Source organism: Protopterus annectens, chromosome 2.part0, assembly GCF_019279795.1.
Source record: "Protopterus annectens isolate FY-2018-M chromosome 2.part0, PAN1.0, whole genome shotgun sequence".
Classification (NCBI taxonomy): Eukaryota; Metazoa; Chordata; order Ceratodontiformes; family Protopteridae; genus Protopterus; species Protopterus annectens.
This window is the reverse complement of record NC_056728.1, coordinates 1,268,207,380-1,268,234,319: the sequence shown is the minus strand read 5'-3', so window position 1 is coordinate 1,268,234,319 and position 26,940 is coordinate 1,268,207,380. Positions and strand designations below refer to the sequence as shown.

At 35.5% G+C, this 26,940-nt stretch overlaps 2 protein-coding genes across 2 annotated transcripts in view; both read left to right on the top strand.

Annotated features, from left to right (window-relative positions):
* LOC122793440 (interleukin-17F-like) overlaps positions 1 to 25,312 on the top strand; it is a 36,640-nt gene extending 11,328 nt beyond the window's left edge. Inside the window, exons 2-3 of the mRNA XM_044061438.1 lie at positions 10,116 to 10,294; positions 23,343 to 25,312. Coding sequence (XP_043917373.1) covers positions 10,116 to 10,294; positions 23,343 to 23,577 — 414 coding nt within the window. The 3' untranslated portion in view covers positions 23,578 to 25,312. The remainder of the gene's footprint in view (positions 1 to 10,115; positions 10,295 to 23,342) is intronic.
* IFT74 (intraflagellar transport 74) overlaps positions 1 to 26,940 on the top strand; it is a 2,643,271-nt gene that overhangs the window by 2,092,918 nt on the left and 523,413 nt on the right. The window lies entirely within an intron of this gene.

The following is a 26,940-nucleotide window of genomic DNA, read 5'->3' as shown; positions in this document are numbered from 1 at the left end:
ATGAAAAAAGATGTAATTGTTCCCCTCTACTCATCACTCATTATACCCATTATAGAGTACAATGCCCCTTTTGGTATGTACCTCACAAGACATCTACAACAACTGGAAAGGCCACAGAAATACCTCACAAAGAGGATTACCGGCCTCAAACAGATGCCCTACTCAGACCGTCTCAAAAAACTCCAGCTTTACTCCATTGCATATCACCTACTTAGAGGTGATCTCTACCTAACATGCAAAGCTATGTCAAACCCAGAGCTGTTGGACATGCTCCACTTAAAGAAATCCCAATCCCTCCAAGCTACATGCTCTAGGGACCTAAACCTTTTCACCACAATAAACAGAACATGTTGGAGGGATAGATTCCTGTCCCAGAGACTTCCCATACTCTGGAACAAACTACCTATCTATATCAAACAAAGCTCCTCGTTAGCACTCTGCAAGAAAAATCTTGATGATTGGATGGGAAATAGGAAATTCACCCCGGGGAACATTTCTGTGGCTCTGCTCGACAGGGGCACAGGGAAATAATTTTCTTGGGTGGCAAAAGCCAGGGAAAATTTTTGGCTAGGCTTATATAGGTCCTAGGGCCAATAGCCTAGTACCTGCCTATGAACCTACTTTTGAAACTATAAGGCAGAAGCAGTAATTGTTAAATACATGTAACACTAATACATAGCAACATACATGCAAGTATACAGCAATATACATAGTGAAATATATAAAGGGTTAGTATTATTTTCATCCATGCTAAAACTCTTGCGGACTCTTATATATGGAAAGCCTAAAACTTAATGGGACACTACATTGCTAACAAGTCCTAATGAGGTATATGGCAGTTAGTGTAGAGAATTAAGGGTTTGATCCCTTCAATCTCCATTGCCTATTATGTGAGTCTGGAAAAGTCACTTAACCAACTGCTGCTCCTAATCTGCTCCTTAAGAAGGATCCTAGTGTCCAGTGAATTTTCCTGCAAACAAATGAATTTAATAAAAATATACATCATTGTTATTATACACATTTATTATTTCTAATGTGTGATGCTGCAAAGCAAATGTACTCTTTCTTTTGACAAGTACTGTAACTAATGTGCAATCCCAGCACAACAGATTGTGCTTATCAAATGGCAGAGTGTACTGCATTTTGTTCTCTGTATTTGTCTCAATGTATAATATTTTTAAGGTGCAAGATGTGGCAAACTAAAGATTATAAATATATATTGTGGACTATACTTCATAGGTTCATAGTTAAATACTAGGTAGTCAGCCTGAAGGCCATTACAAGACTAGGCAACAACCCATATTCAAAATACCCCTCCATCTTCTAAGAAAGCAATACAAGATAGATTGTGGGAGAACTGGAGGCCACCCATCCAATGATCTAGGTTTACCTTGAAGGTAGCAAAGGTGCTAATCTGTCTGACATGTGCTGAAAGTTTGTTCCAGAGGTGGAGAATTCACTGGGATATGAATCTATCATGTGAGCATGTCTTATTTTTCTTTTCATGAAGGCTTAGTTGCTTTAACCAGGTCAATACTGAGGAACCATTTGTTGCATAAAAGAATAGGAAATCAAAGAAGGTTGAATCTTTCATGGTTGGTCACAGATACCCACAATGGAGTCTTGAGATGGTTGCCAGTCCGTCCTTATAACTAAGACTTTTCAAGACATTCATCTTTTTAGTTAGGAGCCCCTGAGATCTCTCAAATTAAATGATATGTTTAGACAGATACATACCAAAAGGGCCATTATATTCAATAATGGGTCTGATGAGCTCTAAGTGAAGGAGAATTAAGACTTCTTTGGATCTAGAAAAAATGCCTTTGGAAATTAGATAACAGAGATAGACGGTTTGCCTAATTACTATGGAGATATAACATATCAACAAATGTAAAATAAAATAAATAAAAATAAAACTAAATAAATGAAAATATGATGGTCAAAAGAGTGCCTAGACCTCTTACAACAGTGGCTTACTTGGCGGGGGGGGGGGGGGGGGTATGTCACCTATATGGTATAGGAAAAAGTTTTGTTTACCACAATTAATTATACTACATTTTTCTTTCATATTTACTTTGAGACCATTGTCCTTACACCAACTGTCAACATGATCTAACCCATACTGGGTCAACTGTGAGTCAGTGGAAGATCAAATGTCAACTCCCAATTTACTGTCAGGTACTAGCATAGATGACCATAAAAAGATTTGATTTTCAGTGTCATGGCTAGACCCTATGGGGTGGGTTTGAGTAATAGCAATTTTCAAAGAAGGTTACTAAATATGGAATCAAGGTTTATTATTAATTTTAATACTCTCTATCCCAATGGTATGAATGTATAGTTATAAATATGTTTGTTATTTAAAAATTTTTTTTTATTTCAATGTTAGGAATTTATTGGTATAAGCAGTTTGATAAGTACATAATAAAGGTGTTGGTATTAGAACATTTATTGTAAGTAGGACATGAAGTTGAATTTGTTTCTTTAAATGTTTGAAAAAAGTTAATTGATTCAATTAAATATTTAATGTTTGATTATTTAAATATGGCTGTATATTTGATGTTGGTTATTCCATGAGAAGGCGAAGGCCGAGATACCAGAATCATTAAAGGATTTCATTATAGACAGTCCGCGCTGCATTTTCCATTATGTATTGGTGTTTCTTGATAGATAACCATAAGCCAAGGACTGCTGGGATGAAGGTCTGAAAAACAGATGACAAATAGGACAGGGAGCAGCAATGACCCTGTGGTTCACCACTGGTAATATTCTGCTTTCAGAAGTGGTACCTGCGACTCTAACCACATGAGTTTTATCTAACAAGCAGTTCACTTTATTTTAGTAGTGCTCCTCATAACCCTTAATCATGCTTATTGCTATAAGAAGGAACAAGATGGCAACATAGCCCAAAGTAGAAATAAAAAATTCTCAGGATACAGTGTGCAGTGTCTAGCAATCAGTGTGTCAGTCAATACTTTCACAAGCTGTAGTATAGAGTCTGCTGTGTCTCTATTTGTTATCCACTAGACTCAAAAAGAAATGAAAAAACTGAAGTTACAGCTCAGCAATAAGCACAAACATCCAGTACAGAAAAGAAAGATTTAAAAATGCAAAGTAACTGAACAACTTTCCTATCCCATCTGAATATTGCAAGCAAGAAATCATGGTTAGAACAAATAAAGTAAAACTGTGTGCTGGAGTTGCCTTAATCCAAATACTGGAAATTAGAAAGTGAAACTGTACTAGGTATGGAAACATAAAAGATAGCAACAGGGAGATTAAGAGAGAATGGCTAAAGTATTAAAGGATGAAAATTTATAGTTATCAGGAATCTGCCGAGAAGACGTTTTTTAGTTCAGAATACAAGGCTTGACAATGATGTACTACATCTCAGGAAGTTATGCCAGAGAGCAACGAACAGTGGTGTTATGGTAACACCCGCCAAAGACTTGATATTAGCAATACTGTGGTTTACAGTCTATTACAAGTGCAGAAAATGCAGCAAATTCAATTCAGAAAATCTGCAGTTTTCAAACACTGAAATGAGGATGACAAACTGTAACGGAAAATTATTTTTAATGACGGCAAATACTAGGCATGTCAGTTTATTTATTTATTTATTTTTTTTTGTGAGATCTGAGAGCCCCTAGGAGCTTGCATGAACATATTCATACAGCAGACATTTAGAGGTTGTAGGATTTAAACAAAGACATGCACGACACTGGTCATCTGCAGCTTAGTTCCTAAAACACAAAGTTGCCCTTTGCAGTGACACTTTTAGTTAGCAGAATTTATACTGGACAGCGCCTGGAAATAAAAAGCTAAGCCAAAATAAATAATAACACAAAAATTGGAAATTACTCGTAAGTCAAGGAATAGAAGTCATTAAAACCAATATTAGATTGCAAAACAAATGCTCTTTATTTAGTTATAGAATAAGTTAATCTTCTGAACGAAATCATAACAATAACAAAAATATGCCTTCTGTTTTGCCTGAACTGAATGCGAAATTATACTGATGCACCGTGATGAGCTTTCATAAACTTCAGTTCAAATTATGGGCAATAATCATATTATTGCTAAGGTATATATAGTAGAGTATCATCTATGTAACAGTAAAACTCTGGCCTGTACATGAATCCACATAAATAAGTAGCTATATATATATATATTAAAATATAGGTGACCAAGGTGAAATTACACAAGTGTCAGTTGGCAGAAGCACTGAAAGATGAGAAACAATGTTTTCTATAGGAAATCATTGCTGGTATTATTTCAAAGTGTGCATCGGCAGAAGCTCCTTAGTTTTTGAAGATGTGTCTCTTCTTTGAGTTGGTGTGACTATGAGATTGATATATAATATATATATATATATATATATATATATATATATATATATATACATAAATATATATATATATATATATATATATATATATATATATATATATATATATATGGGATCCGTGCATATGTTCAAAGTTTCAATACTTTGAACCCCACTTCACCGAATCCACTTGTTCGAAGTAGTGAAACTTCGAACAATGACTTCGGCAGTCACACTACAGCGCGGAATGAGAATATTTCCTTTTCCCCGCTGTAGTGTGACCTCTGAGTTGGTATATTTAAGTAGGGTGTGTGTGTGGGGCACAGACCCTACATTTTTTAGTGTTTTGTTTTTTTTGGGGGGTGTCACCCAGGGAACTAGACTTGAGCGAAAGTGCACTTTCGTTGAAGTGGACTTTTGCTGAACTGTAGGGTCTGCTGCTTTATTTCAAAGAAGTGTATTTTTGATGTAAAGCAGTAGACCCATATATATATATATATATATATATATATATATATATATATATATATATTTAATAGGAAGGGTGTAGTGGAGCAAAAAAAAAAACATTTGTAGTTTAATTTTTCCACCATTTTGAATTCTGGACATTATTTTTGTGTATATTGTTTCCTCAGCATTCTGACATTCCAGGTTCCATACATGTATTTATGTGTGTGTGTGTGTGTGTGTGTGTGTGTGTGTGTGTGTGTGTGTGTGTGTGTGTGTGTGTGTGTGGCATATATATATATAAAAATATATATATATATATATATATATACATATATATATATATATATATATATATATATATACATATATAGATATAGATATAGATATAGATATATATTCCATTTTTGTTTTTATTTTGGTTATTTTTATGGCCGGATTAAGTGTTCTGATGTGTTATAAAGTTGAGTTATATACATTGTAACTTGATATACCATTATGATTCGGTTGCATACATTGTAACATGATGTACCGTTATGATTCAGTCATAATGCATGTTGGTGTGAATGACTTGAGTTGTACCTCCCTGGATTACATGAAGAGATACATGATTGGGCTCTCTGAACATGTGTCACAGGCAGGTATGTAGCACCCCCACTGTGATGTCTTTCCTGGTGAGATCTGACCCCAAATCAGTCTCATTCAAAGTAACTATCACACTTGATCTCCCCCTAGCAGCAACTAGATTAAAAAAGTTCTCTAATGCAGATTATAAACTCTTACAGGATGGTATAAATAGTTTCACTGTACTTCCCCCCTCAGATGGAACTTGCAGCTATCAAGTAACCCCTTACTTTCTAACTAACCCCTTACTGTCTAACTAACCCCTTACTGTCTAACTTTGTTGTCTCCACCACCCATTGTCAATATTTCATGGCAACTGAGCCTTCTTAGCTTCAGTTTGTGATATTTCTATCCTGGAAAAAATATAGATATTTTTGTTTTGTCTGTATGAATATTATAAGCTTATTGTACTACCAGTGGTATATGCTTTTAGATACAATGTCAAGGAACTTGCATTTGAACTCCTATTATAATTGTCATATGTACAAATGTATAATTATGTAATCTTCCTTGGAGCTTTTCTCCCTGGGTCTCTGCTGAAAACAGGCTTCTGGCCCAGTTGGACACTACCTGGTTATCAAATGTAAATAAATAAATAACTATGGTGAGTAGATTTGGCAACTATGCCAAGTTCTACACCAAAGCTTTATACAAATGCCTGAATTACTGCATTAACTCGGTCATACCGGTCATACTAGATATGACCAAAACAAGGAAGAGCAAACCTGCCTGGTGGACAACTACCATTAACAGGCTTTACATTAAGAGGAAGAAATTGTTGTCTAAGAGTAAGAGGGAGTGGGCCCTAAACTGGAAACACTCCCTCTTTAACTTAAACAAGCAAATAAGACTTCTTGTGAAGTTCTCCAAAGCAAATTATGAATCCAAATTAGCTTCCTCAACTAAAAACAATCATAATGTGTTCTTTAGTTACATCCATTACTTAAAAGGAAGGGCCCAGATTTTAGCTGAACTGGTAGTTAATGATACCGCATATACCGAGCCTGTGGACATAGCTAACCCTGCCACACGTACTCCATGCCATCCCTACCACCTGTCCCTTACCTTGTAAATGCCCTCTCAAAGGCCAAAACACAGCATCTATGGGACCGGATAACATACCTGGCTGTGTCCCACATAGGCTTCAACAAGAATTAGCAACACCACTGGGTACTCTTTTCAATCATAGTCTAAGCACTGGCTTCATATCAGATGAATGGAAAATGGCCACCATTATCTCCTTACACAAAGGTGGTGTTTCCACTGACCCTGGAAACTGTAGACCTATTAGTCTGACTAGCCTTATCTGCAAGGCCATGGAGTGAATCATCATGGACCTTATCAACAAAGATACAGATAATCTCCAAACACTTGGCCCTACTTAGTTTGGATTTGTCAAAGGAAGATCATGCCTGTAAAACCTAGTTGAATTCTTGGAGACAGTCACCAAGGCACTGGATGAGGAGAAATCTGTGCAAACAGCCTACCTAGATTTAGCCAAGGTTTTTGACACTATCCCCCACTCAGGCATCACTGACAAACTCACCCAGCTTGGTATCAACCCTTACACCATTAGGTGGGTCACCAACTGACTCACTGATAGAACCCATACAGTCAAAATAAAGGAATCCACCTCCAACAGCAGACCCATAACCACAGGTATTCCACAGGGATCAGTCCTGGGACCTCTACAGGTTGGAATCTATTTCTCCGAAGTACAAGCAAAAACTAAAGGTTTATGGCTGACAAAGATTGCTGATGACTTCAAAGTCGGAGCAGTCATAGAATCTTCAAACGAAGTTAACATCCTATAACAGGGTCTTACACAAAGAAATGATTGGTGCCAAAGTTATGGCCTTAAACTCAATGCAGAAATGTTTATTGTCATCCCTTTCCATAAGGGCAATGTTCCTGCTAACTACCACATCAATAGCAACACCCTAAGTATGCATTTAGTGATGACAGACCTGGGCACACAGGTTGACAGCAACCTTACCTTTGATCACCATGTCTCCACAGTGGTAAGAAGGGCATTCTATATTGCTCATCTCATAAATAAGGGCATTGCATCCAGAAAAAAAGAGAAGTTATAACCTCCTTGTACTCTTTCCTCATCAGGCCAATAATTGAGTACAACACCCCTTTTGGTATGTACCTTTCCAAACACCTGCAGCAATTGGAGAAACCACAAAGGCTCCTCACAAGGAAAATTCAAGGTCTTCAGCATCTTTCTTATGTGGATCAACTGAAAGCACTGTCACTTTATTCTGTTTCATACAGACTACTCAGAGGTGATCTCTGCCTTGTGGATAGGGCTATCTCTCCCCCTGCTTTATTGGAAATGCTGCATATCTCCAAGCCAAATGGCACATGGGTTACTTGCACTAAAGACCTTAACCTGGTATGTGACATTAATAGAATCTGCTGGAGGGACAAATTTGTATCCCAGAGGTTACCACAACTTTGTAACAGACAAACAGAGCATCTCACTGGTCCTCTTCAAAAGGAATCTGGATGATTGGATGGGTAACCGTAAATTCACCCCAGGGGTTCCACCTGTGTCTGTCTCCTGGACAGGGGTAATAGGTGCTGATTGTGAAAACAAGGGTAGCTTGGCTAGGTTTGTAAAGTCCCTAGGGCTATTAGCCTAGTAACGTCCTATGATCCTATATTTTCATTTAGTTTATTCATTTTTGCTGCATTTTCCAGTTCAAGTCTATGGGGTAAGTAGGTCTATCTTGGTTTGTTTATTTTTCCTAGGATGATGAAATCAATGTACAGATATCTTTAATGGATATAATTGGGCTACCAATATTTTTTATAATATTTGCAGTTTGCAGAGGATATGTGGTTTAATTCTTGTTCCTTTGGAGCGGGCATATTAAGATAAAGTTGGATTATGTAGTGGTCTGCTATATAGTAAATGAAGTTTCATGTGCTGTCAGGATAGGGGACATGTTTAGTAGCAAATTGTGAAGCTAGAAGACCTGAAATTAATGCCATAATACCATGTATTTCATTTATCATTCAATCAACTCCCAGCTATTCTATTTATCTATTTTTATAGCTTTGATTACTGATCCCCATTAATTTAAATGAGATGTAATAACTTCCTAAGATATCAGTTGAATGCATTTTATATAGATTAATAACTTTTTATAAAAATATTCATCCTAACAATACAATATGATCCAACTATACAATAAACACACATCTAATCTACAATACAAAACATTTTGCATATATTTGCTTAGTACCAATCTAACAGCATCATCACAAGGTTATTTTCTACTGTAGCGCTGAGTAAATTTTATTTATTTTTAAGTTTGTGGTGCTATTTTATAGTATAGTATAGTGAGGATCATGTGCAGATGTACTGGGCTTATAGTTTAAGTTTAGTTTATAGTTAATTTTATTTAGCTTAGATATTTAGAACATGTGTGTGTATAGATAGATAGATAAGTAGATAACTATGCATGTGCTTTTAATCATCTGATTTTAATTTGTTGGCAAAAGAAAGGCTGCTTGAAATCTAGCCAACAATATATTTTTTTATTTAGAAACAAAAAAAAGTTGGCAATAAAACCAAACCAAATTTATTGCAAACACATGGAGTGCAAATGAAGAGTGCCAATGTTATTTCACAGGATCAAAATTAGTCTAGTAGATGTTGGTTGGTTTGTTAGACCTGCTGAACAGGCACAGGCCATGGTCAGCTGCTGGGAGCCGAATATGCCACAAAAAAGGATGTTGTCCTCCTTTTGATGACTGTGAGACAAGTATCAGGCTAGCATGGAGTTATGTGTAAAGAAGAAAGTTTATTATGACTGCTGATAAAGGTTTCCTATTACAAGTACACAGCCCAAAACTGTAGATCCCAAAACTCTAAAAAATATCTTAATTTCAACCCTAAACAGTAAAGTTTAGAATTAAACCTTTTTTTGCAGAGAAATTCATATCCTGTGCTTCTCAAAATGTGGATTGCACTTCACAGTAGCTACACATACCAAGTGTCATACATCAATCAATACATCTTTGAGTAGGAGAAATACTCTGGGATGTTACATCTTAAACTTTGTAAATATTCTGTTTTCTCATTCTCCCAGTTTCTTGGACCTCAGTTACAGTCTTTGGAATTACATCAGCTACATGAGATAGCACACATTATAGCATGACACACATAATTTATAAGTAGAGCAGATGTGCCTGACCTTGCAAACCTCATATCTTTCTGTCTTCAGTGTGTTCTTCAGACATAGTTGATTTACTTTATTTGTTATTGAAGTACATTATGTCTATGTCTGACTGCACATTTCAGATATGCGATTTGGAATAGCTAGAGTAATACATGTAAATATTGGGACAGTGCTTCAGTGCTATATACTGTTAATTAAGAAGAGGTGCAATGGTACAAAATGGCTGCATTCAGGTTGTATGATAGTCATTCTACGTGCCACACCTTTTAACATGTAACTAACTAAGATGGCATTTCTGCTAAAAGGTATGGAAAGGTCAGTCACAAGATAATGATGGAACTGGGTGAAGGAAATCTGATGGAAATCCTTTGTCAAACTGAATGGCAATTTAAGGACTATGCAGTAAAAAGATGACTATATTATTGCATTCAATTTCATGCTAAACACTACCTAAGGCTTATAATTTGAAGATATGTCAGTAGTGTTTAAAATTTTCTTTTATATATTTTGTGCCATGTTAGACTCTTTCAGGTATCCTTCTGGTGTGCATGCTGACTGATGCTGGTGCTGTACTTAAGAAAGAGAATAAATGCAATCCGAAAATGAAGGTGAAACTCAAATTTGGAAACTTAGCAGACAGCGGCCAAAGCCCTATGGCAGGGGATATCAGAATTCGTTCCATCTCACCATGGAACTATACGTAAGTGTAAAACATCAAAACATGCTAATTTAATTTATCACTCTAATGATAAGGAGGGCACACTGCATACTTCCCAACTGTCCTGATTTCTGCCTGGTGTTGTTGGGTTGTTTAACATAAATTGTATGGTTTTCTAACAAATCACTGAGGATTGAATTCACTAAATGATGACAGACATTTGAGTTTCAGATCTCATATCCTAAAGAAAATGCATGCTAGTGCAAAACTTTGTTTATTTTATTTATTTATTTCTAACATCCTTCTAAGTCTATAAGAGCAATGTTTAAAATCTGTCCCTATTTTTTAGACTTCTGTTCCCTATTAATATCGAATCTCTACAGATTTATTGTGTTAAGACCTGAGATGTATAGTACAGTGCATGACAGAAATAAATATAAAGGGGGGAAAAACAAACAAAAAATCCATGATTCATTTTACTTATGATTAATAAAGTAAGGTTTTTCAGCAGCTCAAAGGCAAAATGAGATGAAGCAATCATGAAGTAATGACCCTACAGATCCTAAAGAAATTGCATCAGGGGTGCTTTTCCTCTTTTTTCGACTCACCAGCTCCTTAAGCTGTATTGTGTACAAATGTTTTTTTGAGTATTTGTTTGTTAAGTATGGAAACAATAGCTAAAAGATATATGGACATGAACTCATGAGCTGTCTTTAATACCACTCAAGTACGCTGCTTTCTACAAAAAATGGGTTTTCAGCGGCATGATAGCATATCCACCAGTAAAGACATTCGAGGCTGGGATAGGCTAAGGTATGAAGTATTCTTTCTCCCTCATTTTAGGTTTGGGAGAGAAAGCAGGGAGAAGAATAGATTGGCTTAATTTAAACTTGCATACCACTTTAACCATTTAAGAAGGATTAGTTCTCAGAGTTTCAGAATAAAGCCCATTGCTACATATAGTCCCCAGAAGATCTAAACTAGCATTACTTAAAGTGTTTGTACCCACTCCAGCCCGTCAACACAATTAAATAGGTTATACTGCATGCTGGGAAATGCTTTACAGCACTTGACAGAAGTAATGCATAGATGACAAGTGTCATCCTAGGCATTCATTTTAGCATGGCAGTGACTTGTTTTAAGGCCTGCAGACAGGAAGCAGGTGAATATACATAGATAAAAACTGAATTTCCAATAATTTCATCATAAAGTGTAAAAGGGACGGCACTGACAGTTATATGCTTACACTGTAATAAACTATTCTCAAAATAAAAACTACCTTTTCAGGCAAAGCTATGGCAAGGGGCAAGTAACACAAAATATTTTAAGCTAAAGCAGGGTAAGGAAAGACTAAATATCTTTAGTGATAGTGTGCATTCAGAACATATACACCAATTAAATATGCCCGCATAATTTATACTTCAACAGAGCCAGTATGCAAAGCATGATAATGTAGAACACCATGCCAAGAAAAAATATTTTCAAATATTTCTACAGAAGAAAGAAAAATAATTCAGTACTTACCAAATCTGCTCCAAGCCAGGCTGTAACACAATTAATAAATGTGCATTTCAAGTCTATAATATCTGCTTTGACAAGTTGAAAACTTTACAAGATTATTTGGCTTTAGACAATATATAATATAAATTACCAGGAGGTTCACACTTAAGCACACATTGAAAATGCCAGCCTTTAACCTTAACCCAATTTTGGTTTCTACATTCTCTGCTTATTTTCATGTTTTTGGCTTCATTATTACTGTCAATATACTATAAAGTTGGGAATGCTTTTTTTTTCTTTCAGTTGTTTCTGGGCCAGTTGATAAACACTGTTTGCTCTAACAATGACATTTGCCAAAGCATAATGATTAAGTGAAGCTGATTCTAGATTTCAAATCCTTTTTGTAGGTACAATTAGTCTATTTGATATGTAGTTGTCTTAAAATGATATGAATAATCCTAAACTGTGGTTGGTAGGCAGTTAGTGGCTTGGCAACACTTTTAAAACTTTCCTTGTGTCTTGTGGATCTCATCTTACATTTTGTCTTTTCCTTGTACTTTTTCCTTATTCTGATTTATAGCAGCTGTTAATTAAACTGTACTAATAGTTTTATTTATATATATATATCTGCTGTTATGCTTTTAATCTTGTCTCCTATTGCTATCATCAGAGAACAAGCTTCTAAAGACCTTCTCTTCTCATCTATATCCTTCCACCAAGGTTACTTTTCCAGATTCTTGATTTTACAAACAATACTCTCCATATTTCTTTATATTATTGTATCTGTGTCATTCTGTGGTTGTTTTCAGCAAGCATGTACATATGTTAAATGTCTTTAATAATCTGAATTCATAGCACAATATATAAGTTAAGCTGGAAATTGTTTGTTTCTGTCTTTGTCTTCATTTGTGTCTAGTTGTATTGCTACTGGAACTGTTTCCCTGGACCTGCACTGCACCTAGATGGACCTTCTAGTACAAATGAACCAAAACCAAAATAATGTTAAAGCTTTTAATTCTCTTTGTCAAGTCTTATTTGCTGGCCTGTGAACAATTTTTATCTTTCAAAGTTGCAACATTACTTTGAATTGTTAAATATAATTCTCAGAAATGTAAGAGGATTACAGAGAAAGCAAATACCATTCTTTTTTATCTTCCTTTAAGAAATCATGTCAGCCATATTTGGCTTTTGATATTTTATGCCTCACAGGCTACCGTACTAATTAGCATCTACAGTGGCTTGTTCCATTATACTGAGATCATGAAGCTACCAAGGGCAGTTAACTCCTTGTGTTTGCTGTATAATATTCCAACAACTGCAGTTCCAGTTGAGTCGTGTATGTTTCTGCCAGATTTGAAAAGTATAGAGTGGTATAGCGAATGTATAATTCAGTGGGGTTTCATTCAGCTCATCAACAAGCTGACTTTTAAAGCTGCCAAAAATACCGTTATAGTTGATTGAATGTACCATTTTTTCAGACCATGCTTGATCAGTGTGCAGTGGAGATCAGGAAATATACGTTTTCCCCACTGTATTGTGATCTCGGACTTGGAATATATAATTAGCAGGGGGTGTGGGGGGGGGGTGTCCTCAAATCTTTCAGATTCAATGTGTTGTATATTCATATCTTTGTGATTCGCATAGTTATGAATGCGTGGCAAGAGTTCGAACTTTTGATACATCGTCCATCTGTCATATGTCATACATTCAGTTCACTGATGCACAGTTCTGGTACTGACTACTGAATGAGATATTAACCAGATTAATTCATTAGTTTATCTGTCTGTCCATATCATGGATGTTAGATCTGTATTGTCCATGGCAGAGAACAGGAAATACAAAAGTTATGTACTCGGTATAATGTTCCATCTGTGTTGTCCATTTTCATTCTTCCTCAGCTGTTGGGTGATTAAGATCCAACCTTTGGATCTGACTTGGCCACTTTTTACATATTGCAAAACACTGAAAGTCTCAAGCTCCTCCTTTACCCATAATGCTCTAGTCACCCTATATAGATCTAGTTTGATGTCCATAGACCTTCAGAGAAGCAGAAGATTAGATAATAATGGAATCTGGGACTCAAACAAAGAAACAGCAGTTCCTCCAATATCTTTCTATCTTTCCAGAAAGAGGGTGTTGATGGGTGGGAAGTTCAAGAAGAGAGACAATGGACAACACAGATGGAACATTATGGTGAGTACATAACTTTTTTATTTGAAGTTGTCATTTTCATTCATTCCTGAATTTTTGGGACAGAATCCCCAGCTACCCAAATCCTGGGAGGTCTCTAAGGAAGGATATTCCTGAGCACAGCTGAACCAAAGGCAGCTCTTCCCCTAAAGACCAGATCCAATTTGTAATGTGTATTATATATATGAGGACTGACCCAAGTTGCAACTGCACATATGTCATCCAAGGAAGTGGTTGACAAAAAGGCAAAAGACGTTACCATAGACCTGGTGGAATGTGCTTTGGTGGTTTTGGTAAAAGCAAACCTATCTTTTTATAGACAAAGGTAATACAATTAGTCAACTATTTAGCTAAAGTCACTTTAAAAAATGGTCTGCCTAATTTTGATTCAGAAATAAATAAACAAATAATCATTTAGATTTCCTCAAATCTTTGGTTCTCTGAAGGGAAAATCATAACTGTGACCATCCAACAGATGTAACATATCAACAGATGCAACATATATATATATTCTCCTTTGAGAAATTTAGGAAGAAGACAGAGAGGTTGGTCAGATTCTGACACCACCTTTGAAGAAAGGAGGGATTGGTCTGTAGAGATACCCTATCCTTGTGAAAAATTAAATAAGGAGGTTTAAAAGAAAGAGCCTTAAGTTTAGACACTCTTCTGGCAGAAGTAACAGCAACTAAGACAATAGTCTTCCAGGTCAAAAATCTTAGTTCAGACTTAGCTGATGGCTCAAAGTGGGGATGTGTTAAGGCCTGAAGAATATTTATTTTTATTTATGTATTTGACATTTGTTGACTTGGAAAGTCCGACTGGGACAAAGCCCTTTTTCAGTGGAGGCCTGGGGAGAAAAGCTGCACAGTAGAAATATGAAAAAATACATGTTTCAATAAAAGTATAATACAATAAGGTTGGCAAAATATAACATAATATGAGAAAATAACAATAGAGACTAAAGGAAAATTATATAAAACAAATATGCATAAAGTTCGAATAGACATATAGAATAGAAGATAGTAAAATGCAGTATATTGACTAGATACTAAATTAAATCAAAAGAAAGAGAAATATGTTAAGGAAGGATAGAAGAATAAAAAGAAGAGAACAGCTAAAGTAGGAACTAGAATCAGGTAGGGTGGTTACAGTGACATTTCCAGGAGTGATTCAGATATTCTTTGAGATTTCTTGAATTTACAGACTTGAGGTATGCTTCTCAAGGTCATAGGAAACTTGTTCCATTGAATGGTGGGTAAATAACTATATAGGTTCTGTCCGGCAGGTTGTTCAGGTTTATGAATCTGTAACCAATATTGAACAGAGCTCCTTAGAAATCAGGAAGGGGTATAAAATGAGACTAGTGTGGACAAGCTAGGACAGGAAGAAGACTTATTGATGATGGAGTGGATGACGAGCATTTGGGTAACTTTAAGTTGGTTAGGGAACTCTAACCAATTGAGTGATCTAAGGGCATGACAGTGGTGTGATTTGGATGGCAGATTAGCAGCAAATCCAGCTACTTTGTTATAGATAGTTTCAAGTTTAGTGAGAAGAGAAGGCCAAAGATTTGTAAAAATTTGTGAACTGTAGAATAGGCTAAGAATAAGATAAGCATTTGCTAGTGAGATTCTGGCATCAGGGGTGAGGAACCCTTTGTTTCTGTATTGGAGACTAAGGTTTTGGTGGATTTTCTTAATAGAGTGATGTATATGATGCTCAAATTTTACTTGATCATCTATGACTACTCCAAGGTGCTTAGTCTGGCTAACAGGGGTGATGTTAGTATTATTCAATGAAAAAATGTTAAAAGAGGATTTGAGGTGGAAGAGGGGTTTTGGGAGGAAAAGTAAGAGTTTTGTCTTTTTTGGGATTAAGTATTAGATGTTTATTAGTAAGCCATGTTTCAATTTGTTTGAATGATGTTTGTGTGAGGGTGAGTAGTTTAGTAGGAATTTCAGCTATAGATATAATAGTAGAGTCAGCAGCGTATCGTATTAGGAAAGACTGAGGACAAGATTTCTGTAGTTCATTAGTAAAGAAATTAAAAAGAAGGGGTCCAAGAACAAAATGTTGTGGGACACCAGCTTTGATGGGGAGAAAAGGAGAAACAGCAGAGCACTGCTGATCAGAAAGGTAGCTCTTAAACCAGGAGATTCTTGCTGAGGAAAGATTAAGCTGGGATAGCTTTGAGAGAAGTAAAGGCTGGGAGACGGTATCAAAGGCTTTTGACAGATCTAAGAAGAGAAAGGACATGAGTTTATTATTATCTCTAGCTAGAGAAATTGTATTAGTAAAGGAAATGAGAGCAGTAGAGGTGCTATGGTGTCGGCGGAAGCCATGCTGGATAGGGGTGATCAGGTTCCTATGAATAAGGTAGGCCATGAGCTGTTTGTAGATGCAGTGTTCAAGTATTTTTGAGAGAGGAGAAAGTATGGCAATAGGTCGGAAGTTAGAAAGGTATGTAGAATTTCCACCTTTGTGAATAGGTATAGTAAAGAACTTTTTCAAAAGAGTAGCAACAGTAGATTCAACAATAGAGTGGTTTACGAGGATAGAGATAGGATATGCTATAGGTGTAGCAGCAGTTTTTAGGAAGAAAGATGGCAGACTGTCAGCTGATGGGGAGCAGGCTTTAAGTTTGGAAATAAGTTTTTTGATGTAACTTGTAGGAACTGGCCTAAGAGAGAACGGGGGGGGGGGTTGTTAAGGAGCTATGGGTGGTAAGAGATTAGATGTGTTGGAAGTCTGCAAAAGTTTGCTTATGGTGTCAATGAAGTAAGAACTGAATATGGAAGCAGTTTCAGAGGGAGTATTGCTGGGGCAGAGATTAGGTGTTGATGGATTGCCTGGGTAGAGTATTTGGTTTATAGCATTCAAAAACTTTTTAGGATTCCTTGACTGTGTAGACTGAGGTTGAAGGTAGAACATTTTTTTTATAATCATTAATATGCTTTTTGGTGAGATTATGAAGTTCCTTAGATCTTTGGAACTTTGAGGCAGATGTAGTCCAGGACCAGAGTTGCAGGCAGAGTCTCTTTTTATTTTTAGTATAAGAGACTGAGTAGAGTTAGTTAACCAGGGGGAGTTATGGGATTTGACACTAACAGTTCAAGAGGTGTATTAAGGAAATTGGAGTTAAAATGAGACACACCTTCAAGAGGCAAGGTAAAGAGGAAGGACCAATCAGTAGCTGAGAGAGCATTATTGAAAGTCTCAGGATTGAAGGTAGTTAGATTCTGGCATTCTTTAAATTTGTGGGGTCTAGGAATATGGGGAGAGAGTCGGAGAATACGTATAGGGCAGTGGTCACTAATGGAGTCAGGTGGTGTTTCTGGTGTGTGATACAAGCTGGGGTTAGAGACTAAAATCCAGTCAATGAAAGAACTAGTATTAGTATGTTTATGATGGAAAGTGGGAGATGAGATACGTTGTGTGCAGCCAAAAAGATGAATGCACTTTGTAGGGGGATTAGAGCAGAGAGTAGACCAGTTAATATTAATAGCACCTAGTATTATGGCCTCATTGGGTATATTGTCTGACATCCAATTTAGAATCTGTTCTAGTAGGGGTATATTATCACCTGGTGGTATATAAATGGCAACTATTGTTATGGTTTTGTAACTGTTAGGGTTAAAGTTGGCAATAAGAAGTTCAGCAGGGTGAAAGGAAGGAAGGAGAAATATTAGAAAGGGGATTAAGGATAATGAGGTCTGAGTACAAAATAGCAACTCCACCTCCCTTTTTATGTGTTCTATCAAGGCGAAGAATGTTGTATCCTGAGGGCAGAATTTCATTATCAGTTTAATGTAGTTTAAGCCAAGTCTCAGAAAAAGTAACTATGTTAGGGGAGTATTGAGCTATCCATGAGTGAAAGTCTGTAATCTTGTTAAGGATACTGTGGATGTTGATAAATCCCAAAAAGGAGTAGGGTCCTTTAAGGGAGCTCTAAGTTAATATGTTCCTCTTAGAAAGGCTTTGAAAAGCTTAGAAGAAGCTATGGTCAAATAATTTATTCCTATATGAAAACTAGAAATGGCTGCTAATTGTACTCTGACAGTTGAGAAACTAGCCTCTTCATTGAAAATCATAGCTAAAAATTTGAGAATCTTAGAAATTGGTGCTGAAAATAGGTCTAAATTCTTTTTTATGTGCCCAAAAAATAAATCTCCATTTAGTTTTGTAAACTTTTCTAGTGGAAGCTTTGCAAAATGGTAACAGAAAGTGATGTGCAGGGGAGGAAAGCATTAACTGTCAAGCAATCAATGGAACTGCAGAAACCATGCAGTCAACTTGAGGCCCAAAATATCTGGTTAGGCTATGTCTGTTGGATGAGAGAGTAGGTCTAAAGTTGGATCAAGAATCCAGGGAAGATATAGAAGATGAGGCCAAAGGAATGGAAACCAGATCTGATGTGGCCAGTAAGGGGCAATGAGGATAATTGTGCTTTCTGTAGAAATTTGAGCATTGGAGGTTATGGGGGAGTAGGCGTAAAGGAGGCTGGAGGGCCAAACATGAAGAAGATATCAAATATTATAGAGAGAATATAAAAAAAAAACAACTAAAAAAATAGCAAATCTCAGTAGAGAGTTTCACGAGCTACGTATAAATAGTATGGTGGTAAATGAGATCTGAGGAGTAGGGTGACTAGGGCATTATGGGTAAAGGGAGGACCTCAAGAGGTTCAGTGTTCTAAGATCTGGAAGAAGCAGCCAAGTCAGATCTGGTGGTCAATTTTGAATCCCACAACAGTTGAGGAATGAATGAAAATGGCAACATCAAGTCTTCTGTTTTCAGAACTGAGTCTAAGAAAGGATCACCTTAGTTTTCACTACAATTTCTAAGCACCGATTGAAAAGTATGAAAAAGAGCAAATCCATGTTCACAGTGATCCCTATTTAGACACCTTTACCTACAGTTTGCAATGCCAGTGAGAATAAGTCTCTGATACTCAGCAGTTCCATCGTAGTGGTACAAGGTTATGTGCTTAGATGACGTGCATGAGACATCGGTCTAGATTAGTATTATTAAATTGAGATGGAGTCTGAAGTCTATTGTTTTCTGCCCTGCACCCATGCATGAAGGGTAGTTATTCAAAGTGTAAACTCAAGTGATATATGTCAGAGCAGATTCTCCAGACTAACAGTGGTTTTAACTAAATAGGTGCTCAAAAACATTTTTAAACTGATGCTTTTATAACTATTTTAAACCATTGTTCTTTTATCATATGTAGCACACATACTGTGAAATTAAATATTATGGTTGTGCATTAGACACTGCTGACACCTCTCAGCTCTCTATCACCAGATCAGTCCTGACCTTGGGATATTCACAGGGTAGAGTTTGTATGCTCTTCACTTCATCTAACTTTGTTCTCCTTGGGCACACAGATTTCTTACTATGTCAAAAAGATGTGTTGGTTAACTTGATTGTCAACTCTAATAGCATAAAACAGAATAATTTGCTGTTGCTAGATTTGAACTCTGGAGCTCTTCTACTTAGGTGCCTATGCTGATGATGCCATAAAAAGGCTGAAACATGCATGTCCACAGCTAGTGGTTGTTGGCTTTATTGGCCTGAATTTGTCCATAACAGATTTAAAAAGGAAAAAAAGTCATGGGTATTCAGAATTGCCATATAGCTGAAACACCTGATGTCCTTCAGGTGTCATTTGCATATATCCCATTTTACCTCTAATACAAGAGGTTTTAAGGACTAACACAGTGGGAAATCTAGCTTGGCTAGATTTTTCTTTTAGTTTGTACTGATTGGTTTGTCTGTGTAACCTTGTTACTCATTGTTTTAATATGCTTTATTATGTAACTTTGTAATATTTAGCAGCACATTATCAGCCTCATAAGCCCACTCTTTCACTGTCTAGTCTCTTCATCTCTAACTGTATTTCTCAATGTTTACATGACTGTGCAGCTTTTGAAACATACAGTCTTTGGATCTTCATTCCTGTAATCATACTTTCTACTCCATGCTTTTTACCTGAACATCAAATAGATTTAATTTTCCATTCCTGTCAGATCTTAGTGGAACCTGCTACTGGTATTTGTTGTTACGCAGTTTTTATTATGATATGTATGGTGTGTATGTGTGTGTGTGTGTGTGTGTGTGTGTGTGTATGTGTGTGTATATACATATATATATATATATATATATATATATATATATATATATATATAGATATATATATATATATAGTTCCCAACAACCTTCTGGTGCACGTCAGCTCGTGGTGTGCTTGGATTGAACCAATATACAGAAACACCAAAAAAGATCTCCAGCACTACCAAATCCACAGTATTTAAGACAACAAGAAAAAAATAAATAAAAAGAAGTAATAAGGCAATCTTCCAGAGACATTTATAAAGACTAATGCCCCTGCCTGACAAACAGTCACAGCAAACAAGAAAGTCCAAACTGGTTTCGCCCCCTGGCGTCATCAGTGGAATAGTGTAGCAGGCGACTCTATATGTTATAGGTTTATGTACCTTTAAAAATTTGGGTATATAAAAGAATGTATTGCAAGGAACTATACTATTCCACTGATGATGCCACAGGGAGAAACCGGTTTGGAGTTTCTTGTTTGCTGTGACTGTTTGTCAGCCAGGGGCATTAGTCTGAATAAATATCGCTGGAAGATTGCCTTGTTACTTCTTTTTATTTATTTTTTCTTGTTGTCTTAAATACTGTGGATTTGGTAGTGCTGGAGATCTTTTATGGTGTTTCTGTATATTGGTTCAGTCTGAGCACACCACGAGCTGACGTGCACCAGAAGGTTGTTGGGAACTGTATTGGTACTGGGTGCTGTGGCGTTTTACACATCTCTGTTGTGAGTGGATTTATCTAGTAGTTTCAAGATGTCCATTGAAGGTGATTTGCGCACGTTTATTGGGAATCTTTCAGCAGATAAGGAAGATGGAGCGTGGCTTATTGGAAAATAGTCAGATATAACATGTACTAGAGTGAGTCACACTTCAGAGATGCAAGGCACTTTTAAGGAGCTGGGTTTATCTACAAAAAAGTTCTGTTCAACCGTATGGCATATTAAACTGCTGCTAGCTTATTTGAAAGCTGTAATCATGCCATTGGGGTTACGAGTGTATGTAGAACCCGGAATGGGTAAAGAAAACTAGATTTTTATGACTAAATAGCACTCAATGCAAAATACAGCATCTAAACTTTTTATAGAACTGTTGATTTCATATTATGAAGATACACTCAGTGACATTAAAAGTAAACTTAATTCTTGTTTAGAGGCAGTACAATGCTATGAACAGCAGGATGAATACAAGAGACTGTATGATAAATATTTCAAAGAGATGAATGTCTTTGATTCAGAAGTGAAAGTCAGAAAAGTTATAAAGTTTAATAGAGACATGAATGACTTTAAGTCTGACAAGACCTACACCTGGAAACAAATGAAGAGGGGTGTTAGATTTACTGAGACTAAATAAATCATGTCGAATCAAATGTAAATGCACTAGATCTATTTTGAAGTCTACTCACAATTTAAGCTATAGTACAGAATCCCGTGATTCGGAGATATCGTCAAATGCATTAAGTACCGATACCAACAATGACATGGGTGACTTAGTAGACATTGAATCACCTAAATATAAAAAAACAAAGGCCAGAACTGGCCCTTTAGAAGTGTTGGTAGGAAGCACCACAAAAGAAGAAGAAATACAGATGGAGAGAACCTTCAGGAATATGATGATGAGATAAAACAGGAAGATGGACTTAGAGTTATTCTAACTGACTATAATTTAACAAATGAAGAAATGTCTGTTTTGAATAAAGGTTTAAACTATGTACCATCACATTTTTTGTCTCAGTATGATGTTTGTATGGATATAAAAATAAGGGGAAAAGGGCATATACCTTTTACTTGCCTTATAGTACTCTGCACAGTGCCATATATACTAACTGCAGTTCAGTGAAATGAGATTCAGTGAAATGAGTTTTCAGTAATTTGAGTTTTCAGCAATGTGGTCAGGGTAAAATGAAATTCAGTGACATGAAATTCAACAAAACGAAGTAGACACATATATTTATATATATATATATATATATATATATATATATATATATATATATATGTGTGTGTGTGTGTGTGTGTGTGTATATATATATATATATATATATATATATATATATATCTATATATATATATATATATATATATATATATATATATATATATATATATATATGGGTGCAGTGCATATGGTCAACATTTCAGAATGTCGAAGACCATATGGCTGAGATGATATGATCTATTTTTGAAATGTCAACCATGCGGAACTGGCATCTATAAACAGTGCGGACTGGAAAGATTTCATAGCCCCCCCCCTGCTTTCAGTGTGAAGGTAAGATTTTGTTGCGCTTTTTTTTTTTTTTTTGTATGGTCGACATTTTGAATGTCAGTCGTATGGTCTCGGCCATATGGTTTTCGACATTCTGAAATGTCGGCCATATCAAGTAGACCCACACATATATATATATATATATATATATATATATATATATATATATATATATATATAAAACTTATACTGAACATTGAATTAATCTTTTAATAAATTTACAGCTTTTAAAACATGTATATATTTTCTTTCTTTTTTAACTTGGGCTGTCTTCTTTTTCCACATTTCTATGGAACAAAAAAGTGAGATTTCGGAAACTCAATACTTATTTGCTGAGAGAATGTATATATTTACCAGCAGAATAGTATCTCATTATATAAAAATAATTTGCTGCATTATTTACATTTTTGTCATCAGAATATTAGCGCGGTTTCTAACTATTCATTGGGTCTAAAAAGTACTCCTGTCAAATTGTAATCCTCAGTATACAGACCACTTCATATATTTGGGAAAGGAGAAACAGAAAACATTTTCTTATGCCTACTGACTGACAACAATTATTATAAAGACCTAATAATTTTAAAAATATAAAAAAGGTATACCCACTGCTAACTAATCACATTTATGAAACATCTATTGGGAAAAAAAAAGGAAGGATGTATCTGGCCAGCTGGTGTTATTTTAACCCTTGCAATTATTTTATCTGTCTTTTCTTAAAAGACTGTCACTTAGTAATGTTACTGTATAGATCTATGCTTGGTGATGCACATTCAGGTATTTCTTGGTAAGTATTAGGCATAACTATGTCAAAAGCATGCCTTTAATCCGCCTTGCATTTTGTTTTGCACTTTCTGTATCTATTAAAGCTTGAGGATTCCATTTTAATATTACTCAATGTACCATTTAGGGTTATGAGTGAGGTGCAGTGTCTTTGTTTATCAGTCTCTTGCAGTTATAACGATTGGACTGCACAGTTCCTCAACACTGAGGTCTGAATTATCAACTTTTCTTTGTATTTACAGAATCGACCAGAACCCTTTAAGATATCCATCAGACATTCTGCAGGCCAGTTGTATCCATAATTTCTGCATTAAGGGTGATAGTATGGATGTCAACCTAAACTCAGTTGCAGTTGAACAAGAAATTCTGGTCCTAATGCGAGAAACAAAAAATAGCTGTGACAAGTACAGGTTGGAGAAGATGAAAGTTCGTGTTGGCTGCACCTGCGTCCAACCAAGACAAATATTCTCAGACTGATGTTTATTAGTGGCTGCAGACAGTTTGTTTACATTTGTATTGGACCATAGCTATTACTATCATTGCTATATTCATAAATATGTCATCCAAAACAACTGAGGAAATTATGGAAACGATAGTTACCTATGGATATGTCTACATTTATGCACACAATATTAGAAAAGGGAAACATATAAACATGAGTTATATTATTTACAAAATATGTTTATTCATGAATTCATTATCGTTCCCCAGAAAAAAAAGTAACAGGGTAAACTAAAAGTAGCACTCTCCAAAGCATTATATGTAGGTGCACATTCGTGCTTCTTCTGGTTATTTTATTTCTTGAAGCTGTTGATTTCCAATTTCTTCAAGACACATTTCATCTTAATTATTTTTATGTTTAAGCTGTTAGAGCTTCTTGGAACAAAAATTGTCATGCTTTAAAAGCGCATTGGATCTTCAGTTTCATTACAAAATGTTTCTGCAGGATCACTACAACTCAAAAAAACAAGTGTAAGAAAACACTTTAATTACAGTGTTTTCTCTTACACTTGTTTTTGAGCTTGTGGATAGCTGTGGTACAGTGCCTAACATTTTTCTTATATGTTATACTAGTCATTTACCAGTTCTTCTTTGAATAAGACAGTCTGTCTTATCGTACAAATAATCATACAGTCTAAAAAAAGATGCACCATGGCTCCTCCTGTTTAGAGAAAAGGTACAAAAACACATAACAATGCCAAACAAGTAAGCAGGCCTAGGTCGCCATTTTTGACTAGTTGGCATGGTAAAACATAAAATGATGAAGCTTCCATGTATTCACCATGCTGAATTTCACATTTGGCTACAGTTGCATGCTAGACAGCATTAAGCAATAATCTGATGCAAAATGTCATCACTCTATCAACATGAAAATAAATAGATTTTTCTTACTTGTGACTTCGAAATAAATTAAAGCTAATGAACAATATATTTTAAATATATATGTAGGCATTACAGTGTTAAGTGTTTTGTGATCTTAGGAAAAAAGATAGAATTTGCCTAAAGACATAGCATTTGTGTAACTAGGACTCAGATGTGCAAAGGGTTACTATATTTCAAACGATATAACTGAACAGTTAGATAAAGCTTATATATCTATTTCCATTAATTTACTTAAGACAAATGTTAAATATTTTATTGTCATTCTTGACGTAATACAGTGTAGTGAAATTTAAATGTAAGTATAGTTTGACATATTGTATGAAGAAAGGGTAAACTAAACTGGAGTATGAATTTTTAAATGAATACTTCCTACGTAATACTACTGTCATAAATAATTGAGCAATGATGAAATAAATTTAGCTATAAAACACATGTATCACACTCCCATCAAATTTTATAGTAAGTGTGGCATACGAGAGTTGGAGTTGTGGGGTACAAATCCTTTTGTGTGCCATAAAACAGGTATTTGTACTGTAGCCATTTCTCAACAAGACTTTTCCTGAATTATATGAAAGTATAATGCCACTGTGCAAGCCTGGAATCTAATGTGCAAAGATTAAATTATAATACAGATTGCAAGAAATTAAAGCAGTTTGCCTTTGAAACAGTACTTCATGTTGTTCTCTATTACTACAAGGAGCCCTTGAAAGACATTGCTTAAAAAGGACACCTGGCAGTTTCAAATGCTTTGTTTACTGGATTTTCTTCAGTACTTTACCAGCAAACATACATACACACTCACACATGCATGCACAAACACATACGCGCACACACACACACACACACACACACACACACACACACACACACACACACACACGCACGCACGCACGCACACACACACACACACACACACACACACACACACACACACACACACACACACACACACACACACACACTCAAGTGTAATTCTAGAACATATTAACTTTATCCTCTACCATTAAGAATAAAATGCCAACCGTTATCCCCCAGCTGCCCTAAGACTTCATTTACTCAGATCTGATTACATTGTTTGTGTCTGCCAGGCTCCAATATAGCCCAAGAGTAACAAAAGAATGTTCTAACAAGAAAGGCTCTTGAGGCTATATCTTTACATGAAGCATCCTGTGCTAACTGAATATGACTCTGTGATCTTTAGGTTGGTCACCTGAATAACTGCACTTGCGCTACTACAGATTTTTCATTAATACCACTAACCAGTTAGACTAGTTCAGGTCACAAGACTTAAATCGAGGCAACTTTTATGTATAACTTTTCTCTCATTCAATACACTTCAATGTTTTTTTTTAATATTCCATAGCAGAAAGCAGTTTCTTAAGAAAACTGTGTGGGCATAGTTATTAGAACAAATTATTATTTTGACAAATTCATTTCATCCCATTTCTATTACGCCAAGAGATATATTAAACATTGATTTCCTGAGAACCATGCAACATCCAGAACTGGTGTCTATGGTGCTTTAGATATACAGAGGAGCATTACCGAGTTGTTTCATGTTATTCACAGCAGAAAACTGAAACAAAAGTAAAGGCTTAATACATTTAGAACTGGTATTATGAGTTAGGTGGACAAACTTTCAAGGTGATATTGTTATTTATTTCCTTTTGGTCTTTTTATGTCATTGCTTAAAAAGGATAATTCAGCAGTTCCAAATACTTTACTTACCAGATTTTTTCTGATAATTACATGTATTGCAAAAAAATATATTTTAGTTGTACTCAGCAAGAGGTACAGATGCTTTGAAATTTGGTTCTATGAAAGTTTTTTTTTATCCAGTCCTTTACTGCATTTTGTATACACATTCCACAAAATTTTGGAATATGGACTGAGAGCTAAAAATCTGTAACCTGAAAAAAAATGATTGCTAACGAATAAATAAAGTTCAGAACTTTATTGCTTAATTAAGAGACGGTATAAGAATACTCCATACTCAAATTAATCAATTTAGTTTAAAATGTTTAGATTTTGATTGATTTTTGACCACTTATTATATATAACTCAAACTTTCTAACGTCCTGTAATTTGGCAGATAAGGAAATGCAGACGTCATTCCTTTTAACGTGACATCTCTGTGTAGCATTAGCATTATTTATACCTACAATTGCAGACTTGTTCCTTAGTAAGCAACATATTAAAGCAATTTCCTCTTGTGTGAACATTCTTTCTGATACTTGATAAAGTGTGTTTTAAGTATATTTTTCAGTGACAGATCTAATACAAAAAGATTTATACTGTAAGTTAAGTATTTATTGTTTCTTATTTATTTGCTGGAATTATTTTTTTTTACCTATTTAATAAAAGCAAACAATTAACTCAGATAAACTCTGTTGTGTTTCTTGACAATTCCCTAACTGAAATATCAGATTTCATATATCATAAACTGTAACTGTTTCT